The 14,941-nt window shown below is 52.9% G+C and overlaps 7 protein-coding genes across 7 annotated transcripts; 5 read left to right on the forward strand and 2 right to left on the reverse strand.

The window, feature by feature from the left end:
• Nucleotides 1–18: 18 nt before the first annotated feature.
• N7510_000400 (glycosyl hydrolase 92) lies at nt 19–399 on the forward strand (the record flags this gene model as incomplete). Its single annotated transcript, XM_056972330.1, has 1 exon — nt 19–399. The coding sequence occupies one exon, from the start codon at nt 19–21 to the stop codon at nt 397–399; it is 381 nt and encodes a 126-aa protein (XP_056837447.1).
• A 496-nt stretch (nt 400–895) lies between these two features.
• N7510_000401 (uncharacterized protein) lies at nt 896–1,311 on the forward strand (the record flags this gene model as incomplete). Its single annotated transcript, XM_056972331.1, has 2 exons — nt 896–898; nt 976–1,311. 2 exons carry the CDS (start codon nt 896–898, stop codon nt 1,309–1,311), a joined length of 339 nt encoding a protein of 112 aa, XP_056837448.1.
• An 852-nt stretch (nt 1,312–2,163) lies between these two features.
• On the forward strand, nt 2,164–3,330 carry N7510_000402 (glycoside hydrolase family 16 protein; the record flags this gene model as incomplete). The annotated part of the gene is made up of 2 exons (XM_056972332.1): nt 2,164–2,966; nt 3,027–3,330. The coding sequence occupies 2 exons, from the start codon at nt 2,164–2,166 to the stop codon at nt 3,328–3,330; spliced, it is 1,107 nt and encodes a 368-aa protein (XP_056837449.1).
• A 681-nt stretch (nt 3,331–4,011) lies between these two features.
• N7510_000403 (uncharacterized protein) lies at nt 4,012–4,221 on the reverse strand (the record flags this gene model as incomplete). The annotated part of the gene is made up of 1 exon (XM_056972333.1): nt 4,012–4,221. One exon carries the CDS (start codon nt 4,219–4,221, stop codon nt 4,012–4,014), a length of 210 nt encoding a protein of 69 aa, XP_056837450.1.
• Nucleotides 4,222–4,516: 295 nt separating this feature from the next.
• Nucleotides 4,517–11,057, forward strand: N7510_000404 (Amidohydrolase; the record flags this gene model as incomplete). The annotated part of the gene is made up of 12 exons (XM_056972334.1): nt 4,517–4,631; nt 4,685–4,930; nt 4,991–5,431; nt 5,487–6,479; nt 6,534–8,058; nt 9,175–9,470; nt 9,520–9,590; nt 9,638–9,720; nt 9,772–9,857; nt 9,908–10,306; nt 10,356–10,438; nt 10,491–11,057. The coding sequence occupies 12 exons, from the start codon at nt 4,517–4,519 to the stop codon at nt 11,055–11,057; spliced, it is 4,905 nt and encodes a 1,634-aa protein (XP_056837451.1).
• A 396-nt stretch (nt 11,058–11,453) lies between these two features.
• On the forward strand, nt 11,454–11,915 carry N7510_000405 (uncharacterized protein; the record flags this gene model as incomplete). The annotated part of the gene is made up of 1 exon (XM_056972335.1): nt 11,454–11,915. The coding sequence occupies one exon, from the start codon at nt 11,454–11,456 to the stop codon at nt 11,913–11,915; it is 462 nt and encodes a 153-aa protein (XP_056837452.1).
• A 359-nt stretch (nt 11,916–12,274) lies between these two features.
• On the reverse strand, nt 12,275–13,978 carry N7510_000406 (uncharacterized protein; the record flags this gene model as incomplete). Its single annotated transcript, XM_056972336.1, has 4 exons — nt 12,275–12,666; nt 12,722–12,937; nt 13,001–13,192; nt 13,390–13,978. 4 exons carry the CDS (start codon nt 13,976–13,978, stop codon nt 12,275–12,277), a joined length of 1,389 nt encoding a protein of 462 aa, XP_056837453.1.
• Between the last annotated feature and the right edge of the window lie 963 nt (nt 13,979–14,941).

Consider the following 14,941-nt stretch of genomic DNA (forward strand, 5'->3'; position numbering starts at 1 on the left):
GAAACCGAACTAACAGCCATGATTCACAGCTTCAAAGACGCCGCCTACGGCATCCCCGGCAACAGCGACGCGGGCGCCATGAACTCGTGGCTCCTGTGGCAACTACTGGGCATCTACCCCGTCGTCACACAGCCAGTCTACCTCCTCTCGTCGCCCTGGTTCCCCGACCTGAACATGACCGTCAGCGGGGACAAGACGCTGCGCATCAAGGCCAACGGTCTGAACGAGGGGATCTACGTGCAAAGCGTCAAGATCAATGGCAAGGCTTGGACGAAGAACTGGTTTGAGCATGAGGATGTGATGACGAACGGGGGGACGATTGAGTTCGAGCTTGGCGAGCAGCCTACCGTGTGGGAGACGGGTGAGGCGCCGCCCTCACCGGGACATGTGCAGCTGTAATTCACTCCGAGGGTAGACAGGCTAGTATGTCAGAAGAGGATGGACCCCGCTTGTCTGTGCGTGGGTCGTGTTCCTTCATGTCAATGTATCTATGACCTGCAGCCCGGCCCCGCATGGGACCGAGAGCAATGCTGAACCCATGGGGAATCATATTCCACGAGGCGGGCGTGAGAGTGACGAGAGCCAGCCGGGTCCGACCATCAAGGCTCCGTAACTAAAGTAGAAAAGCAACCAGGGTGCGGCGGGGCTGATTGGATTGGAGAGCAGCCCATGATTCCGGTTTTGTTTAACTGCCTGTACGTAGGCCATGTGACGTCACGGGGGGGTTGGGGTGTCCCGCCTCCAGGATAAAGTAAAGTTGATCACGACTCTTGCTCCCAACTTCTTCACACATCTCTCGTTGCTGCTCTTGTCGCTCCTGTCCGGTTGGTAACCGCCCTACGTTCATCATTCCCCACACAGTGGTTGCGGCTCCACCATCCACGAGGCATTCACCATGGTAAGCATTCCCGCATTCCACGGCACCATCCGAGAACCAGACTTCAGAGAGCTAACATTCGTTCTACTGATTGACAGGCCCCAATCGACACCATTCTCTCTCCTCGACAATCCACCGCCTCATCCACCAACTGCCCAAACACTCTCTCCAGCGGGGCCATTGCCGGCATTGTCATCGGCACGATTGCAGGCACGCTGCTGATCCTATGGCTAATCCGCCTGTGCCAGCTGCCTGGCGCGTGGAGTTTCGGCGGCGAGCCAGACCCCGGCTACCGACCGCCGATTACCCGGACTCACGGTCGCAGACGGCGTCGGCGCCCGTCGGTTGTCGAGTATACGGAGAAGCCTGTTAGTGGGTCGTCGCGCCGGTACCAGACGGATGTGCGCCGGCCGGAGAGGGTGTATGTGACCTGATTTAAATCTCGAGGGGAGGCAGGGAGGGTATAGGGCGATGATAATAATGACGGTCATGGATTTTGGGGCGGGGCTGGGCTGGGCTGGGTCGGGACTTATGGGCGAGTAGAAAAAGCAGGGGGCTCAGGCCCTATGATTATTATTGATGGCGAGACCGCTGTAGGTAATGATACACGAATCAATAATGACGATAATGCATGAAGATGATCACCGACCGAGCCCAGACTCCATTGCCTTATCGTGCACAACCATCTAATCAGAGTGCCACTATCTATACTTCCACCGTCGGTTTCACCACCCTAGACGAACTTGTTTGAACGGGAGCAGGATCGGGCTCCACCATGGCCGGCTTGGCTTTCTGGGGCCGGGATGATTGGCCCTCCATCTCGGGCAAAAAGCTCTGCAAGGGGGGAACATGGGTGGATCGTGATTGCAGTCGCACGAACGGGAGGCTGCAGGGTGTACATCGATATACTTCGTACTGTACTCCCTAGGGACTCCAAGGGACTCCTAGGGACTCCCTAGTGCGACCATGAATCCCCTTCCTAGTCTTTCTGGAAATATTAGTTCCCGGCCAATGCACTTGCCCAAAGCAGTTAAGCCCCAGGCACGGCTCCCTCGCGCTTTCCCAAACGGGCTAGTCATCCACTAGTAGTGGCTCTTTCCCCTTTACACCCACACTGCTCCCTCTCACTCTCTCTTCTTTCTCTTCTTGCTCGATGTACGACTCCGTCTGACCCTCATTCGTTCTTTGCTGGTGGGATTCTCCCGCCGTCCCGTCTCTTCGTTCGTGCCCACTTGAAGCACATCCATTCTTTTGAATACACTTCTCCTGACGGACCATCACTCATCATGCTCGCGCTCTACTTCTTCCTGGCCACCCTGGTCAGCTATGTCGCGGCCCAGTCCAACGCAGAAACATCCTGCAACCCATTGAAGACGACGTGCCCCCCGGATCCGGCCCTGAGCACCGAACACACCTTCTGGTTCAACGAGACCCTCGACGACACCCTTTGGAACATGACCTCTGGCTCGCTCGACTACACCTCTGAAGGCGCCACATTCACCCTCAACGAAGAAGGCGACTCCCTCCTGCTGATGTCCAACTTCTACATCTTCTTCGGCGTCATGGAGGTGCATGCGAAGATGGCCAAGGGTGCCGGCATTATCAGCGGTGTGATTCTCGAGTCTGACGACCTCGACGAAATCGACTGGGAATGGGTCGGCTATAATACGAGCGGCGTGCAGTCCGACTTCTTCGGAAAGGGCAACACGACCACCTGGAACCGCGGTGGCCAGCATAATGCCCCTAACGCAGACATCGAGTTCCACAACTACACCACCTACTGGGACCAGTACAAGCTGCAGTGGTGGGTCGATGGTGACATGGTCCGACAGGTCAACTACGACGATCCTCTCGCTGTCTACGGCAAGAACTACCCACAGACACCCTGCCGCGTCAAGGCCAGTCTCTGGCCCTCGGGGAGTACCGGCCAGAGCGAAGGTACCATCAAGTGGGGAGGAGGCATGGTCGACTGGTCTCAAGCTCCTTTCAGCATGACCATCCAGCGGATCCGCGTGGAGGACTTTCATACCGGTAAGGAGTACCAGTACGACGGCAATTCGGGTTCTTTTAATAGCATCGACGTGATCGGGTAAGTGATTATTGGTTCCCATTATATCGAAATGAATGCCATCCTAACAGCCTCTGACAGTGGAAACTCGACCGCGCAAGAGAGAATCGACAACCCGCCAGAGAGTCTGTCCGAGAAATGGGACAATTTGCCCGAGGGCGCCCATATCGGCGTGTACTGCGGTGCAGCCGCCGCCGGTGCCTTGATTATTGTTGCCTTGGGTCTCTACTGCGTGAAGCAGCGCCGGAGAGGCCGTCTCGAACACGCCCTGGACGATGCCCGGTACAACACTGAGCGCAACGAGATGCAGAACTACCAGAGCGACTGGAAGCAGACCGAGTGGAACAGCACCAGCTACCGCAACAACGGCTATCAAGCAATGTAGCAATCGCCGTGAAATCCATCTCCTTACGAATCGTTCTGCTGCTCTGTCGCCTTGTCTGTACACCCTGGCGATGTCTCTCTGCGACGACAGATGCATTCAACCAACTAATGACCTGGCCTGGATTTTGTCTCTCTCTGTCTGCTGCTATCTATCTTTCTGTCAATATCCTTCTTTCTCAGTCCAAATCCTTTTAGTCGTTGGCGTTGGACCGGCCACCCGCTATGTTTTACTTATATACCGCGACCTGAATGTGCACATATCTCGTTTTCAGGCTCACTCATTCATTCTTTCATGTAGATGCCTCTAAGTTCTTCCATACCCGTTGTAGGACGCTTCATGAGTCAGTCTACTACGTCTGGGTGACCACGCAGCGCGGCCCAGTTAGCGGAGTCGCACCGTGCCTATTGACAGAATTGGGATCGGCGCCGTGGTCAACGAGGATTCTCACGATACCCTTCCGGCCAAAGTATGTCGCGTAACCCGAGCGGCGAGTTGCCGTGGACGGTACGACAGTCCACATCCACACGACCGTCTACAATCAAAAGCCTCGCCACATCCGCATTTGTACTCAGAATCGGAATTGATCCCGTTGTCAAGCAAGAGCGTTGCAATGGCGATGTATTCTCGGCGCGGCGATGCTTTTTGTCGCGGTCGCGAGCTGGTTGTGCTCTGCGGCCCATGTCAGCGTGTTTCCTTGGTGATTATGGGCGTTGTAGCTGTCGAAGTAGGCGTTGAGGAGGTCATGGCTGCGGTGGGATGTTTGGGAGGGGTGTTGATATTGCGCTCGGAGGTGAGATGGGTCAGGTTAGTACATCGTAGCATAAATATTTTGTGCTGTGCTGTGCAATGACGTCGATACAGCCCGTTCCACTGTTGCCTCAAGCTAGCCATTCCGGTGGTCGGATTAGTGGGCTGGGCGGGACGGAGAATGTGAAACACTACCGTAGACGAGTCGGGATCGGGTCAATTGGGTCGCAAGCCCTGCCGCGTACGGTGCCTCGGACAATTAGTATTTACGGTCGGCGATCGGGACCAGCGGTTGGATCTGCGATTGGTGTGGAGGATCACCGTAGGAAGTCGGACTCGCCGAAATCCGTGCCTCGGTCGCGTTGTTGGGATCCTTATAATTCTCATCCAATCCTCTGGCCCTTGTTACACTCAATCCAACCTCTCACCACGTCTCGCCATGGCCAAAGAGGTCCCCATCCCGGGCCCCAAGGGCGTGCCTTTCTTCGGCAATATCTATGACATTGAACCCGAGCTGCCCACCAGGAGTTTCGAGCTGCTGGCTGATAACTACGGTACGGGCGACTGATGCTGGAGCACTCGATCACTAACTGACCGGTCCGGATAGGACCAATCTTCCGACTTACCACATTCGGCGCCCCACGTGTCTTCATCAGCTCCCACGAGCTAGTAGACGAGGTCTGCAATGAAGAACGATTCACGAAAACCGTGACTGCGGGGCTGAACCAGATCCGCAACGGCGTACACGATGGTCTCTTCACAGCCAATTACCCCGGCGAGGAGAATTGGGCCGTCGCTCACCGCGTGTTGGTGCCGGCGTTTGGCCCGCTGAATATCCGCGGCATGTTTGATGGTATGCCCCTCGATCTGGCAACAAGAAGGACATAAACCGAGTGACTGATGCCCGTGCTAGAAATGTACGATATCGCTACTCAGCTCGTGATGAAATGGGCGCGCCAGGGCCCCAATGTCCCCATCACCGTGACAGACGACTTTACCCGCTTAACTTTGGACACAATTGCGCTGTGCGCCATGGGAACACGGTTCAATTCATTCTATCATGACGAGATGCATCCATTCGTCGAGGCCATGGTTGGCCTGCTGTCTGGGTCGGGGGCTAGGGCGCGTCGTCCCGCTCTGCTCAATAACCTGCCCACCAGCGAGAATGCCAAGTACTGGAATGATATCACTTTTCTGCGCAACCTGGCCCAGGAACTGGTGGAGTCGCGCAAGAATAACCCCGAGGATAAGAAAGATCTTCTCAACTCGTTGATTCTGGGCCGCGATCCGCAGACGGGTCAGGGACTGACGGATGGTTCGATTGTGGATAATATGATTACTTTCCTGATTGCCGGTATGGACGCTCCTCGCTTTCAATCTATAGACAGGGCTGACAGAGACTGCTATAGGCCACGAAACCACATCTGGCATGTTGTCGTTTCTCTTCTACTACCTACTCAAAAATCCCCATGCATACCAAAAAGCACAGGAGGAAGTTGACCGAGTCATTGGGCGTCGCAAGATCACTGTCGAAGACATGTCCAAGCTCCCCTACATCACAGCCGTGATGCGCGAGACTCTGCGTCTGAACCCGACTGCCCCGATGATTGCTGTGCATGCCCACCCTGACAAGAACACCGAAGACCCCGTCAAATTGGGTGGTGGCAAATACGTTTTGCACAAGGACGAGCCGATTGTCCTCATGCTGGCCAAGATGCAGCGCGACCCGCAGGTTTATGGGCCCGACGCCGACGAGTTCCGGCCGGAGAGGATGCTGGACGAGAATTTCGAAAAGCTGCCCAAGAACGCCTGGAAGCCTTTTGGCAATGGCATGCGAGGATGCATCGGCCGCCCCTTCGCGTGGCAGGAGGCCCTGCTCGTGATCGCTATCCTGCTCCAGAACTTCAATTTCCAGATGGACAATCCCAGCTATGATCTGCGTATCAAGCAGACCCTCACCATCAAGCCTAAGGATTTCCATATGAAGGCAACTCTCAGAGAGGGTCTGGATCCGACGCAGCTCAGCATCACCCTTAGTGGGAGTGCTAGTACTACCCCGGGCACCACGGGCGCAGCCAGCCGGGACCGGAAACCCAAAGCGACACCTGCAGCAGGCGCCAAGTTGAAGCCCATGCACATCTTCTATGGAAGCAACACGGGCACCTGTGAAGCATTTGCTCGGAGATTGGCTGATGATGCTGTTGGTTACGGCTACTCGGCCGCAGTCAGCTCGCTGGACTCGGCGATGCAGAACATTGCCAAGAAGGACCCTGTGGTCTTTATCACGGCTTCGTATGAAGGGAAACCGCCTGATAACGCTGCTCACTTCTTTGAGTGGCTCAGTTCACTCAAGGGAAGTGATCTGGATGGAGTCAATTACGCAGTCTTTGGCTGTGGACACCGTGAGTAATCCTATTGCTTTCGTCCATTCATGTCACTAACTTTCTTTTTTCAAGATGACTGGGCCTCCACGTTCCATCGCATCCCTAAAGCAGTGAACGAATTAATTGCAGAGAATGGAGGAAACCGACTTTGCAACATTGGTCTGGCCGACGCAGCCGACTCCGACATGTTCACCGACTTCGACAGCTGGGGAGAGAGCGCATTCTGGCCCAGCATCACCGCCAAATTCGGCGGGACCGGTCCAGACCAAAACTCCAAGTCGAAATCGTCTCTCCACGTAGACGTGAGCTCCGGAATGCGGGCTTCTACCCTCGGCCTGCAACTGGAAGAAGGTTTCGTGGTTGAGAATAGACTTCTGACGCAGGGCGAAGTACCAACTAAGCGGATGATCAGATTCAAGCTGCCGTCGGATATGACCTACCAATGCGGCGACTATCTCGCTGTTCTGCCCGTGAACCCGCACGCGGTCGTCCGTCGCGCAATCCGCCGCTTCGATCTACCCTGGGACGCCATGCTGCGCATTCAAAAGACATCGCAGACCTCAACAGCCCCACCGTCAATTCCCCTCGACACACCCATATCAGCCTTCGACCTGCTCTCCACCTATGTGGAACTGTCCCAACCAGCCTCAAAGCGCGACATCAACCTCCTCGCCGACGCCGCTGTCGGAGACGCAGAAACCCAAGCAGAGCTGCGCTACATGGCGTCCAGTCCAAGCCGCTTCACAGACGAGATCGTCCGGAAGCGCGTGAGCCCACTGGATCTCCTAATGCGCTACACAGCCATCAACCTCTCCATCGGCGACTTCCTCGCCATGCTCCCGCCAATGCGCGTGCGCCAGTACTCCATCTCCTCCTCGCCGCTGGCCGATCCGTCCGAATGCTCCATCACCTTCTCCGTGTTGAACGCCCCCGCGCTATCGGCCCCGTCAACGCAAGATAACGAAGCCATCGAGCAGTACATGGGCGTTGCATCGACATACCTCTCCGAGCTCCAGCCCGGCGAACGCGCCCACATCTCCGTCCGCCCATCACACTCGGGCTTCAAGCCACCCACCGATCTCCAAACACCGATGATCATGGCCTGCGCGGGAAGCGGTCTCGCCCCGTTCCGGGGGTTCGTAATGGATCGCATGGAGAAGATCCGCGGCCGACGCAGCGGTTCCTCTTCTGATGACGAAAAACCCGCTCGGGCTGTCCTTTACATTGGGTGCCGCACAAAGGGCCAGGATGACATCCACGCTGCAGAGCTAGCTCAGTGGGCTGACGAAGGCGCCGTCGATGTGCGCTGGGCATATAGCCGGCCCGCAGATAAAACACCGGGTCAGCATGTCCAGGACCTGATGCTGACGGACAAGACAGAGATCGTCCAGCTCTTTGATCAGGGCGCGAGGATCTATGTCTGTGGCAGTACTGGAGTTGGTGGTGCGGTGCTTGCTGCCTGCAAGAATATCTATCTGGAGAAGAGGCGTGAGAATCTGGCTAGGGCGAAAGAGACCGGTGAGGAGGTGCCCAATGCGGAGCTAGATGAGGAGGCTGCCGCGGAGAGGTTCTTCGAGCGGTTGAGGACTAAGGAGAGGTATGCTACTGATGTGTTTACGTAGTTTGGGACTTGATTTGGGATTATGGTATGATATGCCCATTGCTCAGGGATGGTGTTTGGTGGGTTTGATAGCAGATTTGTTCCGTTTAGACACAACTGAATTTATTGATGCCAATGGTATTCAAGAAACATCTACCAAATTGTAACCCTCCCTAGTTCGATACATTACCCTCCTCTCGACAATAATATGGCAAGCTGGAGATTATCGCCGGTTTTGAGTCTAGGGGCATTAATTTCGGGAAGTTCCTTGACAGCCGAGCTTACCTTCTTGGTTCTATCTTCGCTGGAAGCGGTATTTACCATAAAAGAACGCGGAATTTTTTTCAATATTTCACAACGGACTGGTCTTTGATTGAACATCTGCGAGGAGAGACATTGGAGAACCATGGTAGGGCTCATCCTACACCGAGCAGAGGCAGGCTGAAGCAGGCAAGAACCATCTTTCTTTCCTGCGTTTTATGAATAGAAATGCTTGTCTACAGCGTTTCCCTACTGTTTACCATTCGCCCTTCTGCCCTCGGCATTATCATTGTTGACAGGGCTGCCCTGTGTGGGGCTTCTTTGTTGCCCCATCATAGCCAAACCCTAAAGCGACAATCCTGGGACGGGCAGTGGTTGTGTCGGATTGCTTATTATGATACATCCAGGGTGCAGAAAATTGCTCGAATGAGCGAGAAGCTGGGCTCATCCTGAAATAACTCCCCAACGGTCATAACGTCATCAGTGAGGATAAGCGACCCTATAGTACTTGAGTGCAAAGAAGAGCACGGTCTCACCGGGTAAATCTAGCAGATGGCAGATCCCAACCCCGCAGGAATGGCTTGCATACTGTCTGGGGAATAGCCGGGACCTCGAGAAGTGTCAACTGCCGTCTCCCCCATGTCAGTCCAATAAATGAAAGCTACCCCGGACTAATCCTTCAACAACCCTTACCTGCATCTTTTTGTTTCTGTCTGGGCTTTAATGCAAGCTCTTTGTTGACTATGGTCCAAAACGCAGCCGTCGCAGGGGGTAGGACGTATCTTGTACACAGGTAGAAAAGCTTCCCTGTGCCGCAACATTCTCTGAATGCATCACTGACAGATGAAAAAGCCATGCCCATGAAGGCGATATCCCAGGTACCGTCGACCTAAGTGCCGTGGAGGGTGATGACACGGCCTACGGACAAGCCCTCTACCCTGTGCCTGCGGAAGACCCCAACGACCCTTTACAATGGCCAATGTGGAAGAAAAACGTTATCTTGATTATTGTCTCGGTTTACTCCTTCCTCGGGAACAGTTCTCTCGTCGGCCCGTCTGTGTATATCGGGATATACAGTGAAGAATTTGGGATATCTGCGGCGACAGCATCAGGCCTGATTTCGTATCCGAATCTGGCTTTTGGGTTTGGTAATAATGTTCAAACTCCCTCTTTATTCCGTGGTTGACTTTTGTTTAGGGTCTCTCATTCTTGTGCCCATGTACCTCAAGCTGGGACGGCGCCCCGTTGCATTATTGTCCATGGCAACAGTATGGATCTCGCAAAATGATTTGTTCTCCTGACTGACGCAGACCAGTTCCTAGCCGGATTGATTGGAGCCTCGAGATCAACAACATATACGGGTCTGATGGTTGCCCGGGTCTTCCACGGGTTTGGCAGGTATTGTTTTTCATAATCCAGAGCAAACGCATGCAATTAATACTCTCAAAGTGGTGTATGCGAGAGCCTACCAGTACAGTTCGTTAACGACATATTCTATATCCATGAGCGGGGAAAGAGAATCGGATACTACACAGGTCAGCTTCATAAAATCGGAAAGAATTTCTCATTTTTCTGACTTGAAAAGTGTGTCTATGCTTGGGATCTACTGGCCCTCTCTATGCAGGTTATATGCTTGCTGGAGGTTACTCATGGCGTCTTTTCTTTTACGTGGAAGCCGCTTTCGCTGCTGCGCTTCTTATCATGGCTTTTCTGTTTGTGGAAGAATCAGCTTATCACCGTCCACCAAGTCCAACTTCCCCGCATTCTTCATCAAATTCTCTCACTGCAGACAATGGTGCTGAGAAAAAAGGGGATGTAGTGCAGGTCGAGAATTCTTCTGGAACAGTGCCTCCACGGAAGACTTTCCTGGCCACCCTTAAGCCGTGGAGTTCTATCGATCCGGACGCCAAATTCTTTGTCACGATGTTCCGGTCATTCTCATATTTCTTGATCCCGGCTGTTTTCTGGGTAATTGCCAGCTACGGTAAGTTTGGAATTAAACTTCAAATCTCTCAACTAATAGTATGGCTTAGGGTTGTACATTGGTCTCGGTGCATTAGCGTTCAACTATACCTTTCCACTAAAAATCACAGAGCCACCATATAACTGGAGCCAGGTATGTAAATCAGTGAGCTCTTTTCCGAGTAAATCGCTCTAATAAAGCGTAGACCAATTCCGGTCTTATCGCTGTCGCTTCCTTCATCGGCTACTTCCTCGCCCTCCCCTTCACATCAAGCTCAGATCGCCTGGCAGCAATTCTCACCAAGCGCAACAACGGCATCCGCGAAGCCGAAATGCGACTCCCAGTCTTATTCCCCGCCATCCTGCTTGCCCCCGCTGGACTGATAGTCTACGGCTTCACCGCACAACGCAACCTGCACTGGGTCGGGTATTTTGCTGGTGTAGCAATGGACCAGTTTGGCTCCTACTTCTACTTTACGTTTACATTGGCTTACGCGGTGGACTCATACAACGCTAATACCCCAGAAATGCTGATCGCCATGAATCTCGGGAAACAAGCCATCTCTTTCGGGATGGGCTCGTTCTTGCTGGACTGGATCTTGACGCGGGGGTACGCGGTGGTCATCTCGGGAATATTTGGAGGGGTCCTTCTTGTAAATAACCTAATGGTCGTTGTTTTTGTGCTTTGGGGGAAAAAGATTCGGCGATGGACAGCGCAGTCTTGGCTCGGCAAGATGCACGCGCGGACTGCGACGAGGGATATGACTCACTGAGAATAGCTGCTCGCATTTGTTTCTGGATTTCTGTTCTGTGGAATGACTAGGCTTTGTAGATTGGGTAAGAGTACGGGGACAAGCAAAAGTCTGAGAAAGCTGTCTCTTGATTCCATCCCTCATTGGTAGTCTGCATATTAACAGCCGAGGTTGACCTATGATGACGTGACTAGAGTCAACAAAATTTCAAGATAATGTTCCACAGCCACGGTTTGGTGTAATAACAAAGTATTTAAGCTGACTGATTCGGCCGAGTCACCGAGGTCGTTTGCGAAAGGGCGGGCGGGGCTGAGGCACTTTTAAATCCCATGGAAAACAGACGAAATAGAAATCCATCATTGTCTTTATACCTGATTGACCATCCGACTCTGTTATATTGACTGGATTCACTTTACAATGCCTCTTTACGACGTTGAACACGTCTGCCCCCTGACGTTTGCACAGCAAGAGCAACTGGCAAATGCTCTGACAAGCCTCCATGTGATACGCTTCAGTACACCACGTTTCTTCATCAATGTCCGGTTCACGGATGTCAGCAGTCAGGTTGTATTCCGGGGTGGTGTACTGCGGAAGTATAACAGAATCATTCTTCGGACACGGGCTAGTGAAGGTCGGAGCAACGAATCGTACATCGAGCACTGTAAGGCCATCGTGTGTGAATGGGAGAAGATTGTGGGTAGAGAAGGAGAGAACAGTCTTCGCACAGTGTGGGTGATGGGAGCGTTAACCACTGCGCTTGAAGCCGGTATTGCACGGCCTAAGGTAGGCACTCTCTTCGTAGTAGCTTTCCTCCTAAGTTTCAGCTGTGCTGCTCTACCGGCTCCGAGACCTGATTCTAACAAAATCTTTGGACATTAGGTTGGGGAAGAACAAGAGTGGCTGAAGATAAATAAAGCAAGTTTCAAAGCACTCGCTGAACAAGGGGACGAGGATTTTATCGAGTTGCTTGAGGAACTCGATTCTAGCTAAGTATTTACTAAAATGATGGAATGCTCTACAGAATTGGTTCTAAATCTATCCTTGATACAATTCTAAAAAGCTCATTATGAATCACAAACCAATATCTTTTGAAGAAATCGTTCAACAATGTAGCAGCATGGCAAACATTGATCAACGTCTAAGACGAACTCAATTTCCAAAATCGAGCGGTCGCTGGAAGGGTGAAGATGGTCGACGCTGCGGAAAAATGTCGATGCCATGGAAGCTCAAAATACCCGTTAAGGGAGTATAGGTCTCTCACCACCGGACGCAGGAGATTGATGATCTAAAGCCGGAAGGGAGTTGGAGGACGGCGAGACAATCGGCCTTGTCGAAGTCGGCTTGTCTTCACTAACGCCGGAGCCGCTACCGTGACGGTTGCCGGAACCACCATGAGCAGCAGCGCCAGAGGAGCTGCCGTGACCATCCACGGAGCCACCATGACCATCACCAGAGTGAGGCACGGAGCCAGTGCCGGTGGGAATACCAAGCCGAGTGGCGGAAGGCTCAGCACTCGGAGTAGCGGCTGAAAGTGCAGGACTATGCCCTGCTTCCACACCATTGCCGTCCTTGTGTGCAGACTCCGCATTGCCGTTCTTGTGCTCTCCAGTCTTTCCCTCTGCAGACTTAACTGATTGGGGGTTATTATCTCGGTACAAGACTTTCGAGAGGCACGGGGGACGTACCTTCTTTAACGAGTTCAGCCAAGTCTTTCTCAATATCAGTAAGCTCCTCCAACGGTACTTTGACCGTCTTGAGGGAACCGGACTGAGAAGGTGGAGATTTCGTAGTAGTGGTCTCTCCTCCATTTGCTCCATTCTCACGACCTGAGCGGTTATCATCTCGGCGAGAAATCGACCCACCTGCCATAAATGGCTCAACAGCAGCGAGCGCCTCCTCGGCTGCTTCTGGAATACCCCCTTGTATAACTGGAGCAATAGCAAGGGTATTCTCCTTGGGCGTACCTATGACGAACGGTGCAACTTCTCCCTCAATTGCCTCCTCAATTTTCTCCATAACAGCAGCGACCTGCGACGGGGGCAGTCCTCCAACCTTGGATCGTGACGGCGTAGGTATTGCTGTAGCCACAACAGAACTCGGCGTAACCGACGAAGATGGAGTTGTCGTGGCAGTGGTTGACGTAGAAGTGACTGGGTCTTGCCATTCAGATAGAGATGTCGACGGAACCTCGACACCTCCTGGCGTATTGGGCCCGTGGTGTTCTCCTGCAGCATCGCCCTCATTCTCTCCATTCTCCCCAATAGAGCTATTATTGTCTCGTTCCTCAATAGAGTGGCCTTGCACGAAGTTAGTTGTAGCCTCTCATGGGGGAAATTCGGAACATTGATCTTACCAGCTTCGGACCTGCGCCTGTCCTTGTAAATGCTGCTTCCAAAGCGTTTAGCGACCATGCTATCAGAGGGCAAGATGGCGTTAGCCGAGCTGGATGGGCGGCCGACGAAAGGCCGCGCGGGCAAACCAGCGGAAGTAATGATGGACGCGCTGGTCATTTCCAAGACTTGGCCTTCGGCGGCCTTGTTGATTACTCCGATGGCTGGGCTCCTCTTTGTGCAGACTTTGCCGCTGCCTTCGTTATTGCTGCCGTTCTCCGGAGTTCCAATTGGAAGAGTAGGATTGGAAGTAGGAGTAACGGTAACAGTAGGTTCAGGAGCGTCGTTAACAGAAGGTTCAGGAGTGACGGTAACAGTAGGTTCAGGAGTGGAAGTAGGTTCAGGAGCGGCAGTAGGCTCAGGAGCGGCAGTAGGCTCAGGAGTCTTAGCATCACCGCCACCGTTGCCGATTATATCGCCAAACCCATTTTTTAAGCCATTCCAAACATCTTCCGCCGCATTTATTAAATCGCGTTGCTCAAGGCCCTGTTGGGTGGGCATTGCCATCGCAGGGCTCAAAAGCCCGATAGCGACGATGAAGGCGTACCTCATTGTGAGAGGAACAAGGGAGAAAAAATAATAATAAAGTCTTTTTCGAGGATCAGCGTACGATAAACTTCCGTTGTGTAAATACTGTGCTACTGTGTTCAGGCCTGCCAGAGGAAATTGAACACGACCACAGAAGGAAGTGGATTATTGCTGGATGACACTTGGTACAAGTCGTCCCGGCGGGCGGATTTGCATTTATAGACATGGCTGCGAGAATTCCTCGACTGTGGTGAACTGTGAAGGATTTTGATAGTAGAGGCTCTAATTTCGAAAGACTCGGTCCCAGATGCGCGTCAATCAGCGCCACGGGGCCGGCGCTTTACCCAAATAGTGTAAACAGTTCCTGAATGCGGATCAATGGTTTCGCCCAATCCTTCAAGAGATTCCTCTCAGGGCAATCCCAAGAGACCACAATATCCATGTTCCAGGGGCAGAACAGGACAGAAAAGCGGATATAATAATAATACACAATATGAACATCACAAAGGTAGACGCCATGCCCCGAGGTGACCGGGAACTGGCCCTGAGTCGGGGGTATGCTATTTTGCCATCGGCACAGGCGCTAAGCGTTGATCAAATATGGTTGAGGAAGTACACAAAAAAGTGATGCCGGGCATCCTACTGTTTGCTGCAAGAAAGGGCCGAAACTGTTGGCACCTGGCCCTTGTCATCGGTGCCTCAGGGCGATTATTGGGGGCTAGTAGTTTGGAGCCGAGAGCACAACACGCCAAGACCCACTACAAGATATTGAGGGCCAAGAGAGCACAAAAGGAATCCAAGGTCCACTAATCTATTTGTGACCATCTAATGGTGATGTGTCGTGATCCTGGTAAGCTGGAATCAGGAGGATTTCACTCACGGATCAGTGGTCCTAGTTTCCACAAAACTAGGGTTGGCGCTAGGATGACCCTACTAGAGTACACTGAATTAGAAACAGAAGGGTTTCCGGTAGGACTAACACTTCGA

This window comes from Penicillium lagena (genome assembly GCF_028827675.1).
Source record: "Penicillium lagena strain IBT 129212 chromosome Unknown utg000001l_segment0_segment0, whole genome shotgun sequence".
Taxonomy (NCBI): Eukaryota; Fungi; Ascomycota; class Eurotiomycetes; order Eurotiales; family Aspergillaceae; genus Penicillium; species Penicillium lagena.